This window comes from Malaclemys terrapin, chromosome 1, assembly GCF_027887155.1.
Source record: "Malaclemys terrapin pileata isolate rMalTer1 chromosome 1, rMalTer1.hap1, whole genome shotgun sequence".
In the NCBI taxonomy this organism is placed as follows: Eukaryota; Metazoa; Chordata; order Testudines; family Emydidae; genus Malaclemys; species Malaclemys terrapin.
The window spans coordinates 100964594-100979827 of NC_071505.1; the positions used below are offsets into that span (position 1 = coordinate 100964594).

The window sequence follows — 15234 nt, forward strand, 5'->3', positions numbered from 1 at the left end:
GGACCTAATGAGCACACCAAGGTCTGGAATTAGAAAATTTTAATCCAGAAGACAGTCCGGCTGCCCAGAGTGAAAACAATAGGAACCATGAATAATAAAGTTTCTAGAGCTACACAATTTAAACTATAAACATTTACTACTCTGGGGAGGGTGGGAGGTGGACTATCAACAATCAATAACTAAATTTACAGAATTCAGAAAACAAAACAAAAAAAACAAGAATACCCCCACACCCAGCAAGGAAAAGAAAAGAGGGAAACTCCATTACCGTGGATCCAGGACTTCGCCAATGATTTCTTCCAGCTTGTCGATAAAATTAACAAAGTCTGAAAGTCCCTTTACATGGGTTCTTAAAGTATCAAATGGTGAAGGTGCATAACCTTTTCCTCCAAGTTCTATCATTCGGATGAAAGATGTTGCCATCTATTATCAGAAAAATATTTAGGTAGGTAGAACTATAGTAGTAAAAGAAGTATATAACTTTTGGAAGAGACAATTATGAATCATTTTGAATAAGTAATCCTTTCCCAAGGCAAAAGGCAGCTGGTTGCTAGCATGAACAGTCCTAGTGAAGTCAATGGGGTTACACATTATAGTAAGCATTATGCCTGGTGACAACCATTGGCAAGATCACGACTTAAAATAGTGCAGCATTATATGAGGTCTAAACAAAATATAAAATTAGGCCCAAGTAATTAAGCACAGCCTTTTACCAAATTGAACTTCAAAATATCACTGTGCATTATTTTATAGATATATGCATGTGAGTAACTTTTTACACACAAGCTGAACTCAACAGTCCTACTCGTAGATATAACTAGGATCAGGGACATACTGTGCTTTATGAACATTTTCTAAAGTGAGAGTGACTAAAAGTTAGTCAGTAAAGTGGCTTAATTTTCCAGACACCCACAACTTTCCTGCGGGGAGAGAGGAGAAAATGAGAGCTCAGGATGTTCATCACTGCTGAAAATCAAGTCAGTTATATACACTCTACAATCAAGTCAGTTTTATTTACTATATAAATATAGTAAAGTTTTCATATATTTATGTAGTAGATCTATACATATAGTAGATAAAATATTATTAAAAATATAAGACTGCCCCAAGCAGAACACTTACAACTTTACAGCAACTTTCAGAAGAATTAGTTTTCTACTCCTACCTTTTTAGGTAAACAAAACTTTTGACAATCCTATCTGTTTGCAAGGATGCAATAGTAATTGTGTATATAATTTTTAACTTCAGATTATAAAAAGCTCATGACCTCTTAGGACTTGAAAACAGTACAACTGAAATAATTCTAGCAAAGGAAGAAAGCAGACCTGCCAACATTCATATCTTTGCTCTGTTAAAGATTTGCTGTGGATTGCATGTGGTTCATAGGACCTTGCCTCCTCAATGGAAAATATTTTGGCTTCATGTAATTTATCCTAGACAAAGATGCCAAAAAAAGAAGGCTTCTTTATACAGTAGAGAAGTTTCCCCTTTGGCAACTGAAAAAGAGAGGGTAATGAATCCAGTCCAAACACTTTTTTTTTTTTTTTTAAACACAACATTAATACAACATTAGGAGCTGAAATAATCCTAGAACTGAGGTTTCACAATTTTTTCCATATTTATTCAACCATAAGATCATGGGAGTTCGGCTGCTTCAGCATAAATAAAGATTACTTTACCCTACAGTAAGAGTGGTTTTTCACTGCACCAGTGTAGCTGCTCATGCGCCTCATGTACACAAGATCAAATTCTTTCAAATAGCAGTGTTTGTCAGGGCCACATACACACCCTTGTGCTCCCACATAAGGACATAAAGGGCAGAGCTGCTGCAACCCTCCCTCAGTTTCTTTGCAGTTTGAAGCCCATGGTAGCGGAGGATTCTGAAAAGCAAGGATGGAGGGCAGGTTATGGGAGCCACACTGACAATAACATCTTAAAGAACCAGTTAGTGTAAGGTACGTAACTTCTCTCCCTGAATGTGTCAATGTGGCTCCCATTATAAGTGACTGACAAACAGCACTCTCCTTCTGGATAATAGGATGAATAGTATCTTCCTCAGTTGAACAGAGATTTTAGTACTACTCTCCTGAATCTAGCATCCGCTCTAGCAACTAAGTCAAGTTCATGTTGGGGGGGGGGGGGGGGGAGGAACTGTCAGTGGGTTTGCAGATCTCAGAAATGGAAACATTTCTGAAGCAGGTGAAGGATGTCATTTGAGCCCTGGTGGCATAAGCCTTGATGGTCAGTGGGAGGAACACACCATCCAATGGGTAACAGGGATACAAAGAATATTTAAGTGGATATCAGAATGTAATGAGATGGCCTGGCCCTTGGAATGGCTGTCTACAGACAGAAAAAAAGGGAGACAGTCTGAACAGTTTGTTTCTGTCAATGTAGTAAAGGAAGGCTCAGGAAACTTCTAATGTATACAACTTTGCTCCTGAAGAAGAGTGGGTTTCAGGAGGAAGATAGGCAGATTTTTTGGTTGATTCAAATGGAATTCCAAGCTGACCATGGGGATGAACTTGGATTGAGGTTTGAGCACCATCATAACCCCATGAAACATTGTGTAGGAAGGCCCTGCTGCAAGTACTTGGAGCTCCCTCGTTCTCCTGGCTGATGCAATTGCAACTAGGAAGATAGTCTGGAGTAAAATGCACTTTGAAAGGAGCTCAAAGGGTGGTCTTTCGAATCTTGAGAGGACAAAGTTGAGGTCCCAGGAGGAAGTAGGCCATTGAGGAAATCCAGTACCATCAAGTGAGTGCAGACCAAGCATGACTGTACAGGCAAATGGCAAGCAAAAATGGCTGTGAAGTAGATTTCATCTGCATCAATGAAGCTGAACTCAGGTTAAGTGGAACTTTATTAAACCTTGTGCACTGCTCTGTCCATGTGGCTGAGTTGCTTCCAGTCTAAATCTGTGCTCCCTGTTCCCATGGTGTCCCCTCAGTGACAGCCCCTCCAGGGAACATGGGTCCTCTGACTCCAGGTCCACTGATCATGACACAAGGTGGACCTCAACTGGCCAAAGCATAGTAAATGAAAGCAGTAGTAGCAGATCTACTGGGGGGAGGAATAGCTCAGTGGTTTGAGCATTGGCCTGCTAAACCCAGGGTTGTGAGTTCAATCCTTGAGGGGGCCACTTGGGGATCTGGGGCAAAATCAGTACTTGGTCCTGCTAGTGAAGGCAGGGGGCTGGACTTGATGACCTTTCAAGGTCCCTTCCAGTTCTAGGAGATGGGATATCTGCAGGACTGAAACCTGAATAGGGTCCAGGCCCCATAGAGCAGCCCAAATAAAGAATTTCTTCCAATTTGATGAATAAGTTCTTCTGGTGGACATCTTCCTGCTCTGTATCAGGATATCCTGGACTTATCTAGAGCATTCCGTCTATGGCACTTAAACAGACAACATCCAGACTATCAGATGCAGATTCTAGATGAAGTATCTGACTACAGTGCTGCCTCTGCCAGTATGGAGCTACACAAACAATTTTGTCTGTCTCAGTTTTGGAAGTTTCTTTGTCCCTGAGGACAAAGGTGAGTCAGTAGAAAGGCATAAAGGAAGCTGGGATTCCATTGCAGAAGGAAGGAGTTATGCAATGATCCCAGGTTCATGATCTCTCTGAAACAGAAATTCTGACAATTGGCATCATCCTGAGTGGCAAATATGTCTACCAAAGGAACCCACCTAGCTACAGAATACTGGGTGTATGATGGATCTCCACAGGAAGAACTTGCGATTGGCCATGGACTACCTGCTCAGGAAGTCTGCCAGGTTGTTGCTGATTCCCGGGAGATGGGACATTGGGGTTATCCCAAGTCAGTGGCATCACATCCATAACTTGATGGTCCCCTGACAGAGAAGAAATGAGTATGAACCTCCTGGCTTGTTGATGTAGTGCATCACAGAGTTGGTGACCATCAGGTTCAGCACTGTGGAATTTTGAAAACCAGATAGTAAGTCCATGCACGACATTGATATGAAGCTGAAAGTCTTCCAGGGACCAGATCCCTCATCTGTAGATGGTCCAGGTTGTCTCCCTCACTTGCTCTTGATGCACTAGTAATTAAAGTTCTTGTTAGGAGGTGGAGGGTAGAACTGCACACCTCCATGTCCATTTTTGGGTTCCTTCTACCATCTCTGTTATGCAATGCCATGAGGTGGAACCACAACATTCTTTTTTATTTGGGTGTTTTGCTGGGAAAGAGAGTCAGAGTGGCCACAGGGGAAGTCTGGCAAGCAGTGCAACATATATGCATGCTAACATAGGGCATAGCAGCCCCAGACACGTTCATACTATCATTGTTGACTTGGTTTTTATTGCAAGTAATAGCAGTTGCATTGAGAGGAATCTATCATTGGGAAGGTATGCTCCCGCAGACCTGGAATTGATCTAGGCTTCTATGAACACTATCACCTGTGATGGAATAGACTATTTTTTTGTCGTTCACCAGGAGACTCAGCTGAGAGAATAGGGAGAGAGCGTAGTTCTGGCTCACAGCCATCCCCTCCTGAGATATGCCTGTGATCAGCCAATTGTTGAGGTAATCACAGACATGGCTACCCCTCCTTCTGAAATGAGCCACTACTATTGCTAGGCACTTAATGAAGATTTTTGATGCCATGGAAAGTCTGAATGGCAGTATCTTGTTTTGGTAATGATTGGAGACCCACTGTCAATCTTAGGTACTTCTTGTGGGCTGGCTGGATGGATGGATGGCTATGTAGAAGTATGCATCCTGCAAGTCAAGAGGAGACCAAATATTACCATCCTGAAACTCAGGCATCATACGTATTTGTTCAGCCTAAGGTCTAGGATAGGATTAGGACCCCTTTCTTCTGATATTTTTTCTTCTTCCTGAAGGAGAAGAAACCCTCTTCCTCGGTACTCTGTAGGTACTTTATGGCTCCTAGATAAAGCGGTAAGACCACTTCTTGTTGCAATATTTTCTCATGAGAGGGATCCTGAAGGACGGGGCAGGAAATTTGGTAAGAATAATGCCTGGAAATGGACAGGATAGCCTCTAGTGCCAATTTGTCAGCTGTGAAGGCTGCCTAGGCATGGTGAAGAAGGGGCAAGGTGGTTCCCAAAGATAGGTGAAAGCTCCAGACTGACTCTCAACACTCCCATCAAATCTGCTGCTTCTGAGAGTGAGTCAGGTTAGCCGAGGAGATGAAAAACAGTCACCCCCTAGAATACCTGGGCTCCCTGTTGGTGCTCTGATTGACAACCACAGAAATAGAACTGTCTCCTCTGCTGGAGCTTATACTTTTAAGGTTCCCTATAGGGGGCCAGCATGTAAATCCCAAAGGACAATAGCATTGCCTTGAAAGGGAGTGGAGTACTTAGTCTATTTTCTGGTTGAAGAGCTCCATCCCCTCAAAGGGCAGGTCTTCTAAAGTGGCCTGCACCTGACAGTATGCCAGACACCTGGAGCCATGAGGCCCATCTCATAGTGACTGCCCAGCTATCAACCCTATAGCCATATCAGTTGTGTCCATGGACACCCATAGCTACATTCTGATGACCATCTGGTCCCACTTAATGATTTCCTTTAACTCATCCCTGTTTCTCTTGGATTTTTGATGAGAAGGGAGTGACCTTCACCCAAGAGAGAAAACAGTACTTTGGCAAATAGGGGCTAGTCATTTAACAAACAGAGTTAGAGTGAGACTGATCAACATGGCTTGCATCCAGAGAGGTCCAATTTTTTTGGATCTGTATCCTTTGGTATGCCTTTTATGGACTCTGATTTTTCTTGTACTTCCAGAACAACTAGAGACTCTGGGTTTGGATGTGCATACAAGAAGTGTTCAAAGCCTTTGAGGGGTACCCAATATCTCTTTTCCATTCTCTTCAAAGTGGGAGGAAGAGTTGCCAGGGTTTGTCACAGTCCTCTGACCAGTTCCAGGATCCCTTCATTAACAGGGAGAACAATTCTGATTGGCATCGTGACACTCAAAATACCAAAGTTTGAGATGCTTCTTTAGTATAAATGAAGACTCAATATCCACAACGTGGGTCAAGAAGTCCTGAAAATCTTTAAAGTCAATCACTGGCACTGGTGTCAGTGCCTATTCTGGCAATGATGAAGACTCTGTGAGTGGAGACAGGGATTATTGTGATCCCTCTGTCACGTCTTGCTCTTGGGGACCATGTCCAGTTCTAGTGTGGGAGGCCTGACTAATGATGCAACCAGAGAATGGGATCCCCCCCTCTTTCTGTAAACATGGGGGGCGGGGAAGGAATCTATTCCTGAACGCATGAGAGGACAGTCTCCAGTAAAGGCAATAAGGCCAAGGTATCATGTCATATGGGTACTGGCCTGACTAGGGCTAGCCCAGTGCCACTCATCTGGGGCAGTGCTCTTAATAAGGACTCCCACATGTCGTCCTTAGGGTCACACTCTAAAGGCAGAGGAGAAAAATCTCTGCTCAACACCAGCAAGAATGAATACACCAACAATGGCATGGAAGACCATATCTTCTCTTTGTACAGCAGTGCCATAGGTAATTAGGGCACTGGGGCTGATAGTCTCTTTCCATTGCAGGGAATAACTCTGGAGACTATTCAGATTCCTCCAGAGTATTTCTCAAATCTTTGCTGGGTTCCATCAAAGATAGAAAGGTAGCATCAGAAATCTCATTCCCTCTGCCATTCCTGATCTGGTTGAGGACTCATATGCTCTATCCTTTGAGGAATCATGTTTTCTTTCCTCCTTATGGGACTTCCCTTAACATTTGCATCTATGTTTGAGCTCCATTCAGCTCCATGAATGAGCCTCATCTTTATGTATAGGCACAGGTGCTGGATTTCCTGCCTGGGGTAGGCACCAAGGCTGTCCATTTTTGGTGCCGAGGTTTTCAGTGCCAAGGACCTGGCCAGTGTTGAAGGGGTCGGCATCAAAGTCACCAGTGCTGGCTCTGCTGGTGCTTTCTTCAGATTCTTTCTAGTGCTCGATCTCTACGTACAATATATGCTCGAGGAAGTGCTGGCAGATACTGGTTTATCTGGCCTTGCTCTGGTAGTGACCATCTCCTATGGTTCCAAAATGATGCATATGGACTGCTCCAATAGATGTAGCTTAAGCGGAGTGAAAAGGACTTGTACGTAAAGCACCTGTCCAGGCTGTAGATAGCCTAGTCTAGGCAAAAGAGGCATCGATTGTCCATGCTTGATAGGGATCAGTCTCACAGAATGGGCAAGGTTTAAACCTTGACAGTATGGAATCCACTATGAGGCATAGCAGCTGACTCCCAGCACCTTGTCCAACTGTGTAGGCATGGTCTCCAGGAACTTTTCTCCCCTCTATTTTTTTGCAGGGAGAAGGGACATTCAAATGAAGGGAGTGTAAAGATGAAGATTTCTTCATAAATTTAATGAAAACAAACATTTTTTAAAGCATCTAAGAAGCGTCGCACACTCACTAGGTTCCATCTTGCTGCCATAAGGAGAGAGAAGGAAGTGAGGTAGGATCACAGCTGCTGCATAAGCCCTTGTGAAGAATCACGAGAAGGCACAGGGGGCACGTATGGCCCCAAAAGACACTGCTATTCAAAATAATCTGATCTTGCATGCATGAGGTGCATGCCCATTTACAGCGGGGTCCACAATGACAAGTATTTAAAGAACATGATATACTAAATCCATTTCCAGTTCCATTCAAAATGACTCTTAACATCAGATTCAAAATTAGTTTGAATTTGTTAAAAAAAAAAAAAAAAAAAAGCACAACTGGGTGCTTTAAAGGCTGGAGACCTTTAAACAAAGTTCTCATCTACTTATCAACTACACCTCTACCCCGATATAACATGACCCAACATAACACGAATTCGAATATAACGCGGTAAAGCAGTGCTCGGGGGGGGGGGGGGGGGGGGGGGGGGGGGAGCTGCGCACTCCAGTGGATCAAAGCAAGTTTGATATAATGCAGTTTCATCTATAACACAGTAAGATTTTTTTGGTTCCCGAGGACAGCGTTATATCGAGGTAGAGGTGTATGTGTAATTAAAACAGTATCCCTGACAGTGATATACCTTATGAGAAAGGACCTCTATATTTGTGCCTTTTTGACATTTATTGTAAGCAGAATACACTCCAAAACTCTTCTTTCACTACCTCTTAGAGGGAATTTTCACTGCTCTGATATGGTCTGCATGAAATTCCCAGAGAGCCTAAATCACAAAGCTTGTAGTAAAACAAAATGTATTAAAAATAAAGAAAAATTGAGTTAAAGCAGAAGAAAATGCATGCATAACATATTTAGAACTAAACTAGTGCAGAAGTTAATCCAGATCAGTATGCGTACCACACTCGTTCAGGATTCTACTTTGGATAGACAGTTTTGATTCCTGTTGCTCCCATATCCTTTTTACAACTTGGGTGTACATGCACACAATTGTTTCCTTGCTCACCTTTGCATCTGATGTTCAAGTAGGCATCCACCCCACTCCTCAAGGGCTTTTCAGGTTATTTGTCCTGACTGGATGTGTTAGCCTGAATCCAATTTGTTCTCAGCTTTACATCTGAGTTTAAAGACGCAGCACTCGCATTTTTATAATTGTTTCATTACTTCTGATCTACTCCAAATATGTATTCTTGAAAGATTAATGCTGATTTGACACATACCAGGAAAATGGACATTTGTCTCTTCTGCGCAGCATGCTTTAGGTCAGTGAAGGCTTCTCTTCCAAGTCCTCTATCAGGAATATTTAGAACATGAGCCAGGGCCAGATCATTCTTAGAATTCACCAACAGGCTTAAATATGCATAAACAAACTTCTTCACGATCAATAGCAACTGCATAAGAAAGTATCAAGTTAGCTTATGTCTCAAAAAAATTAAAATAAACTACTTAAAAATGAATTAGGCATATGCAGAAATCATCGTTCTGAAAGAGTAAGAATATCAGTCATGCTGAATTACAAGAAATTGACTTCTATACATATGGAGACTGGGAAGTGATGACTGTAAGCCAGTATGGACCGAACATGTGGCATTTTAATGTGTTGAAAGTTTTTGTACATAATGCTACATTATCCACCTGAGATTTAGAGCATCCTCGTTTCCCTTTTTCTTCAACTCTTTGCTAAGCATCAGTTTCTATCTGACATTATCTAGGGCTTCCTCCATAAACATCCTAACAACAAAGACACTTCTTTCATAACCTAGGGCCCCACTGAAGGCAAAGGAAGTTTTGCCAATGGTTCATGATTTGATTTCTAGTGCATTCACTTTTCAATAAGGTACTAGAACTTGAAGTGACAAACTGTGACCCCCAAAAAACATTTATATTACAGCTGCACTCTAGTGTGCTAGGCCCCATGCAAACATAAGAAGGCAGTCCCTGACCTGAAGAATTTACAGTCAAAGCAAGAACAGACACACTAAAAAGGAAAATAAAATAGATCGGTGAAGAAGGTAAACAAGATCATATGGTTATACTTAGGAAGTTCTGCATATCTGAGTGTTTTTTTAATGGGGCACCTGGGATGGAGATGTAGGAAGAAGAATCATAAGAAAGGGAGGAGACACTAAGAACAAGAGGAAAAAAAGTAGAGGAAAACTGAAGTTTAGAAAAGGAAAAAGAAGGAAGGGTGAGAAATGTATTTGTCACGGAGACCAAGGAAGACTTGTGCTGGTAGCAGCGAGGCAGAGTAAGGAGAAAACAAGAGTCCAAGTTTCAAAAATTCAACGAGTCTGATGCCAGATAGCTGAGAAGGTAGTTCTGGGGAAGGAAGCAGACTTGTCCCCAAATGCCATACAGGAGCTCCCTCTTATGGTGAGAGTATGAATACTGGAGGGGGCAAGAGATTCCTACTAGCTGGTCAGTCTCCCCGTGGTGGGGGTCAAGAGGAGAGGGACAGGGAGGCATAGGTACCCAGCATTTCCAGGAAGCCCATGCTGGTTTGACTGAGGACAACCAAATGCCAACTGATGCCTCTGCCCACTTTGATTTGCTGGAGCTGGTATCACTACTGTTGATGAGAGAGTTTCTCTAATGTGTAAGTTTCAGAGTAACAGCCGTGTTAGTCTGTATCCGCAAAAAGAAGAACAGGAGTACTTGTGGCACCTTAGAGACTAACAAATTTATTAGAGCATAAGCTTTCGTGGACTACAGCCCACTTCTTCGGATGCATATAGAATGGAACATATAATGAGGAGATATATATACACACATACAGAGAGCATAAACAGGTGGGAGTTGTCTTACTAACTCTGAGAGGCCAATTAATTAAGAGAAAAAAAAAAAAAAAAAAAAAAAAAACTTTTGAAGTGATAATCAAGCTAGCCGAGTACAGACAGTGTGATAAGAAGTGTGAGAGTACTTACAAGGGGAGATAGTCAACGTTTGTAATGGCTCAGCCATTCCCAGTCCTTATTCAAACCGGAGTTGATTGTGTCTAGTTTGCATATCAATTCTAGCTCTGCAGTCTCTCTTTGGAGTCTGTTTTTGAAGTTTTTCTGTTGTAATATAGCCACCCGCAGGTCTGTCACTGAATGACCAGACAGGTTAAAGTGTTCTCCCACTGGTTTTTGAGTATTTTGATTCCTGATGTCAGATTTGTGTCCATTAATTCTTTTGCGTAGAGACTGTCCGGTTTGGCCAATGTACATGGCAGTCGTTCACCTGCACATCTACCAATGTGATCTATGCCATCATGTGCCAGCAATGCCCCTCTGCCATGTACATTGGCCAAACCGGACAGTCTCTACGCAAAAGAATTAATGGACACAAATCTGACATCAGGAATCAAAATACTCAAAAACCAGTGGGAGAACACTTTAACCTGTCTGGTCATTCAGTGACAGACCTGCGGGTGGCTATATTACAACAGAAAAACTTCAAAAACAGACTCCAAAGAGAGACTGCAGAGCTAGAATTGATATGCAAACTAGACACAATCAACTCCGGTTTGAATAAGGACTGGGAATGGCTGAGCCATTACAAACGTTGACTATCTCCCCTTGTAAGTACTCTCACACTTCTTATCACACTGTCTGTACTCGGCTAGCTTGATTATCACTTCAAAAGTTTTTTTTTTTTTTTTTTTTTTTTCTCTTAATTAATTGGCCTCTCAGAGTTAGTAAGACAACTCCCACCTGTTTATGCTCTCTGTATGTGTGTATATATATCTCCTCATTATATGTTCCATTCTATATGCATCCGAAGAAGTGGGCTGTAGTCCACGAAAGCTTATGCTCTAATAAATTTGTTAGTCTCTAAGGTGCCACAAGTACTCCTGTTCTTCTAATGTGTAAGTGGGGTAAAGGAGTGGAAGTTAAATAAAATCTGAGGTGCAAATCCTAGTGGAGCCATTACCACACTGTGCATTTGTGAGCAAGTCATTAGATCACTATTCAAGGCAACAGCTGAGTATAAAAGGAGGAGAAAAAAAGAGAAGTTATGGCCCACAACTGCTGCCTTGACTATGCATAAGGAAAGTTATCTTTTTCTTGCACTTTAATGGGGACCTAACCTTACACCCCCTAACTAAGGGCTCCTACAGAAGCCTGGTCCTGCTCTTCAGGCTTGCAGAAAAGACCTGTGTCTCTTGATTCAAGGGTGCAGAGGAGAGCAGCATATAACATGTTTTCTAGCCCTATAAGCAGAGGCATGAACTACCAACAAGCTCAGGTGTGATACTGGAGGTCAAGTATTCCCTACTCTGACAATTTAGACTAGCAATAATTGAGGAAAAGCAAATTGCGTTGCATTTCACCTATTCACTTTTGTATACAGAGTGAATATTTGTTATAAGTTGTAATGAAGACAAAAAAAAGTTTTACCTTCACATTATCCTGGCTGTGTCTCATTGGTGTTGAGGGTATGGAAAGACTAGAACCGTTCTCTTCTGATAAGCCAGAGATAAATTTTAACAGTTGAACCTTCAGGAAAAACATATAGAGTAGGATTAAATATGAAGATGATTGAAACTTGAAAAAATTAGTAATTATTTCAGTATTGTAAATACCCTTATCCCAACCATGGTCTCCTCCAATCCTTGAAAGAGGAAGCAGCCTGCAAAGGCCTCTCTACCCTTGAAGACACAAAACTGCCAAAGAGGAACCTGTATAAGCAAGTAACCGAGATGCAAGCCTGAAAAACTAATTTACGGGAAGAGTTTTTATATGACGATGCTGGGCGGCAGCATACTCAGGCTTGTGTTGAAAGGTATGTTTGTCACTGTTTCAGCTCATGCCTCCAAAACAGAAAGTGTGGGACTATTGGAAATGGTTAAACAAAAAAAGGAAGCTGCACACAGGAAAAAAAAAAAGACAGCTAAAAACCAACCTAGGACACTAGAGACAGTCAAATCCATGCCTAAGGATGCTAGAAGGAAAGGTGGAGGCAGAGGCAAGATGGACAGCTATTGCCCTCAAACATGAAAAGCTTTCCCAGAATCTAGACCAGAGAGGCAAAACCACCCTCTGTTCCTTTCTATTTGGCTACACTTTAAGAATCTTGACATAGATCTAAAATTGTGTATGCCATTTTTCATCCTATAGTCAAGCATTTTGCTTATGATATTTAGATCTTTTATGTCAAATTCCTTTTCAATTAGATGTGGTTTATGGAAACCCATCAAGTGCTACAGCCAAAATTGAGGCTCACTCACTGAAATTCATTGTACTCTGGAGGTCAATTCAAAATAAAAGGACAGTTACCTGTTCCGTAACTGGCGTTCTTCGAGATGTGTTGCTCATGTCTATTCCACAGTAGTTGTGCATGCTTGCCACGTACACCGGTGCCGGAAGTTTTTCCCTTAGCAGTATCTGTACTGGGGGAGCACCGCTGCGACCCATGGAGTGGTGCCTGTATATCGCGCTATAAGGTGAGCCACGGGCTCCCCCCCACCCTCGGTTCCTTCTTGCCGGACAACTCCAACAGAGGGGAAGGAGGGCGAAGTGTGGAATAGACATAAGCAACACATCTTGAAGAATGCCAGTTATGGAACAGGTAACTGTCCTTTCTTCAAGTGATTGCTCATGTGTATTCCACAGTAGGTGATTCCAAGCAATATCTGTTGGAGGTGGGTAGGAGTTCACGATAGTTCGGGACGAAGTACCGCCCTGCCGAACCCGGCGTCATCCCTAGACTGGGAGACGATCGCATAATGCAAAGTAAATGTGTGAACTGAAGCCCAAGTGGCCGCCCTACAAATGTCCTGGATAGGGACATGGGCTATGTAGGCAGCTGAGGAGGCTTGAGCCCTCGTTGAGTGCGCCCTAATGATTGGTGGCGGGGGGTGCCCCTGCCAGATCATAGCACGTGCGTATGCACGAAGTGATCCAGCAGGAAAGGTGTTGGGTGGAGATAGGCTGCCCTTTTACCCACTCGGCTGAGGCAATAAAGAGTTGCGAGGATTTCCGGAATGGCTTAGTCCGATCCAGATAAAAAGCCAGTGCCCCACGCACATCGAGGGAGTGGAGACAGCATTCCTCGTTAGAAGAATGGGGGTTAGGACAAAGCACGGGAAGAAAGATGCTCTGTTCCATATGGAAGGTGGAGACCACCTTCGGGAGGAATGCTGGAATGTAGGCGGAGCCGGACTTTATCCCTGTGGAAGACCACGTAAGGGGGTTCCGAGGTTAAGGCCCTAAGTTCCGAGACACGTCGGGCCGACGTGATCACTACAAGGAAGGCCACCTTCCAAGAGAGGTGAGACCAGGAACACGTGGCCAGGGGCTTAAAGGGAGCCCCCCCCGTGAGTCGGGACAAGACCAGGTTGAGGTCCCATTGCAGCATGGGGGTCTAGCATATGGGAATGAACGGTCGAGGCCCTTCAGGAAACGGGAGGTCATCGAGCGGGAGAAGACCGAGTACCCTTGCACCGGCGGGTGGAAGGCTGATATGGCCATCAGGTGCACCCTGACTGAGGCAGGTGCCAGTCCTTGGGCCCTAAGGGATAAGAGGTAGTACAGGATAAGCTGGAGAGGTGCGGCCGAGGGGGGAGACTCCCCACTCACTCACCCCCTGGTGAACCTGGACCACTTTGCCACGTACATCCGACACATGGACGGCTTCCTGCTTTCCAGGAGGACTTGCCTTACCTGCTCCAAACACCTGTTCTCCTCGTTTAGCTACGGAGCAGCCACACTGCGAGGTGGAGCGCGGCCAGACTGGGATGGAGGAGGAGCCCCATATCCTGGGAGAGGAGGTCCGGGCGGAGCAACAGCGCCCTCGGGGGGGGGGCCACCAAGAGGCATACGAGGGGCCTGTACCAGTGTTGACGGGCCCACACTGGGGCTATGAGAAAGACTCTCGCCTTGTCCGCTTTCACCTTCTGAAGGACCTTGGCGATGAGGGGGAACGGGGGAGAGGTGTAGAGGAGCTGGCCCGACCACCATAGGAGGAACGCATCGGAGATTGTGCCCTTCCCCACCCCTTCCCTCGAGCAGAACTGGGGGCAACGCCGGTTCTGGCAGGTTGTGAACAGGTCAATCTAGGGAACTCCCCACTCTCGGAAGAGCCGGTGAGCAGCCTCTGAATGGAGCGACCACTCGTACTGGGGGAAGAAGACCCTGCTGAGGCAGTCCACTTGCGTATTGTGGATGCCTGGGAGGTGGGCCATCCTCAGGGAGATATCGTGGGCTATACAGAACTCCCATAGGTTCAGGGCTTCCCGGCAGAGGGCTAGAGAGCGAGTCCCATCTTCCCTGTTGATGTAGTACATGGCGGCGGTGTTGTCCGTGAGGACCCTGACCACCCTGCCGCAGAAGTGTGTGAGGAAAGCCACACACGTGAACCACACCGCCCTGAGCTCTTTGACATTTATGTGAAGGGACAAGTCCTGAGTCGACCACATTCCCTGGGTCTGCACGTTCCCTATGTGAGCTCCCCAGCCGAGGTCCGAAGCATCGGACACCAGGTCTATGGACGGGCTGGCATCTCGGAAGGGAACTCCTTGCAGCATATTGCTCGGGCAAGACCACCACTGAAGGGAACCCAATATCGGGGACGGAACCGTGAGCACCTTGTCTAGGCCGTCCCGAGCTTGGGAGAATTGGGAGGCTAGCCAGATCTGGAGGGGCCTCATTCAGAGTCTGGCATGGCGGACCACGTATGTACATGCCGCCATGTACCCCAGAATTCGAAGGCACGCCCTCGCCATGGTCACCGGAAAAGCCGTGACTGAGGCGATGAGATCCCTTAGGGTCTCAAACCTGTCCGGGGGAGAGAGGCTGTGGCCCTCGAGGAGTCCAGCAGGGCCCGAATGAACTCTATG

General features: G+C 44.6%; 1 protein-coding gene across 5 annotated transcripts in view; it reads right to left on the reverse strand.

The window, feature by feature from the left end:
• PARPBP (PARP1 binding protein) overlaps positions 1-15234 on the reverse strand; it is a 108715-nt gene that overhangs the window by 67810 nt on the left and 25671 nt on the right. For all 5 annotated transcript variants that reach the window (XR_008445575.1, XM_054033302.1, XM_054033294.1 and 2 more), the window contains exons 4-6: positions 11795-11893; positions 8633-8803; positions 269-423 (exon numbers count right to left, since the gene is read on the reverse strand). Coding sequence is in view for 4 of the 5 variants with exons in the window: in XM_054033302.1 (XP_053889277.1) it covers positions 269-423; positions 8633-8803; positions 11795-11893 (425 nt within the window). In the remaining variant the exon portion in view is untranslated. The remainder of the gene's footprint in view (positions 1-268; positions 424-8632; positions 8804-11794; positions 11894-15234) is intronic.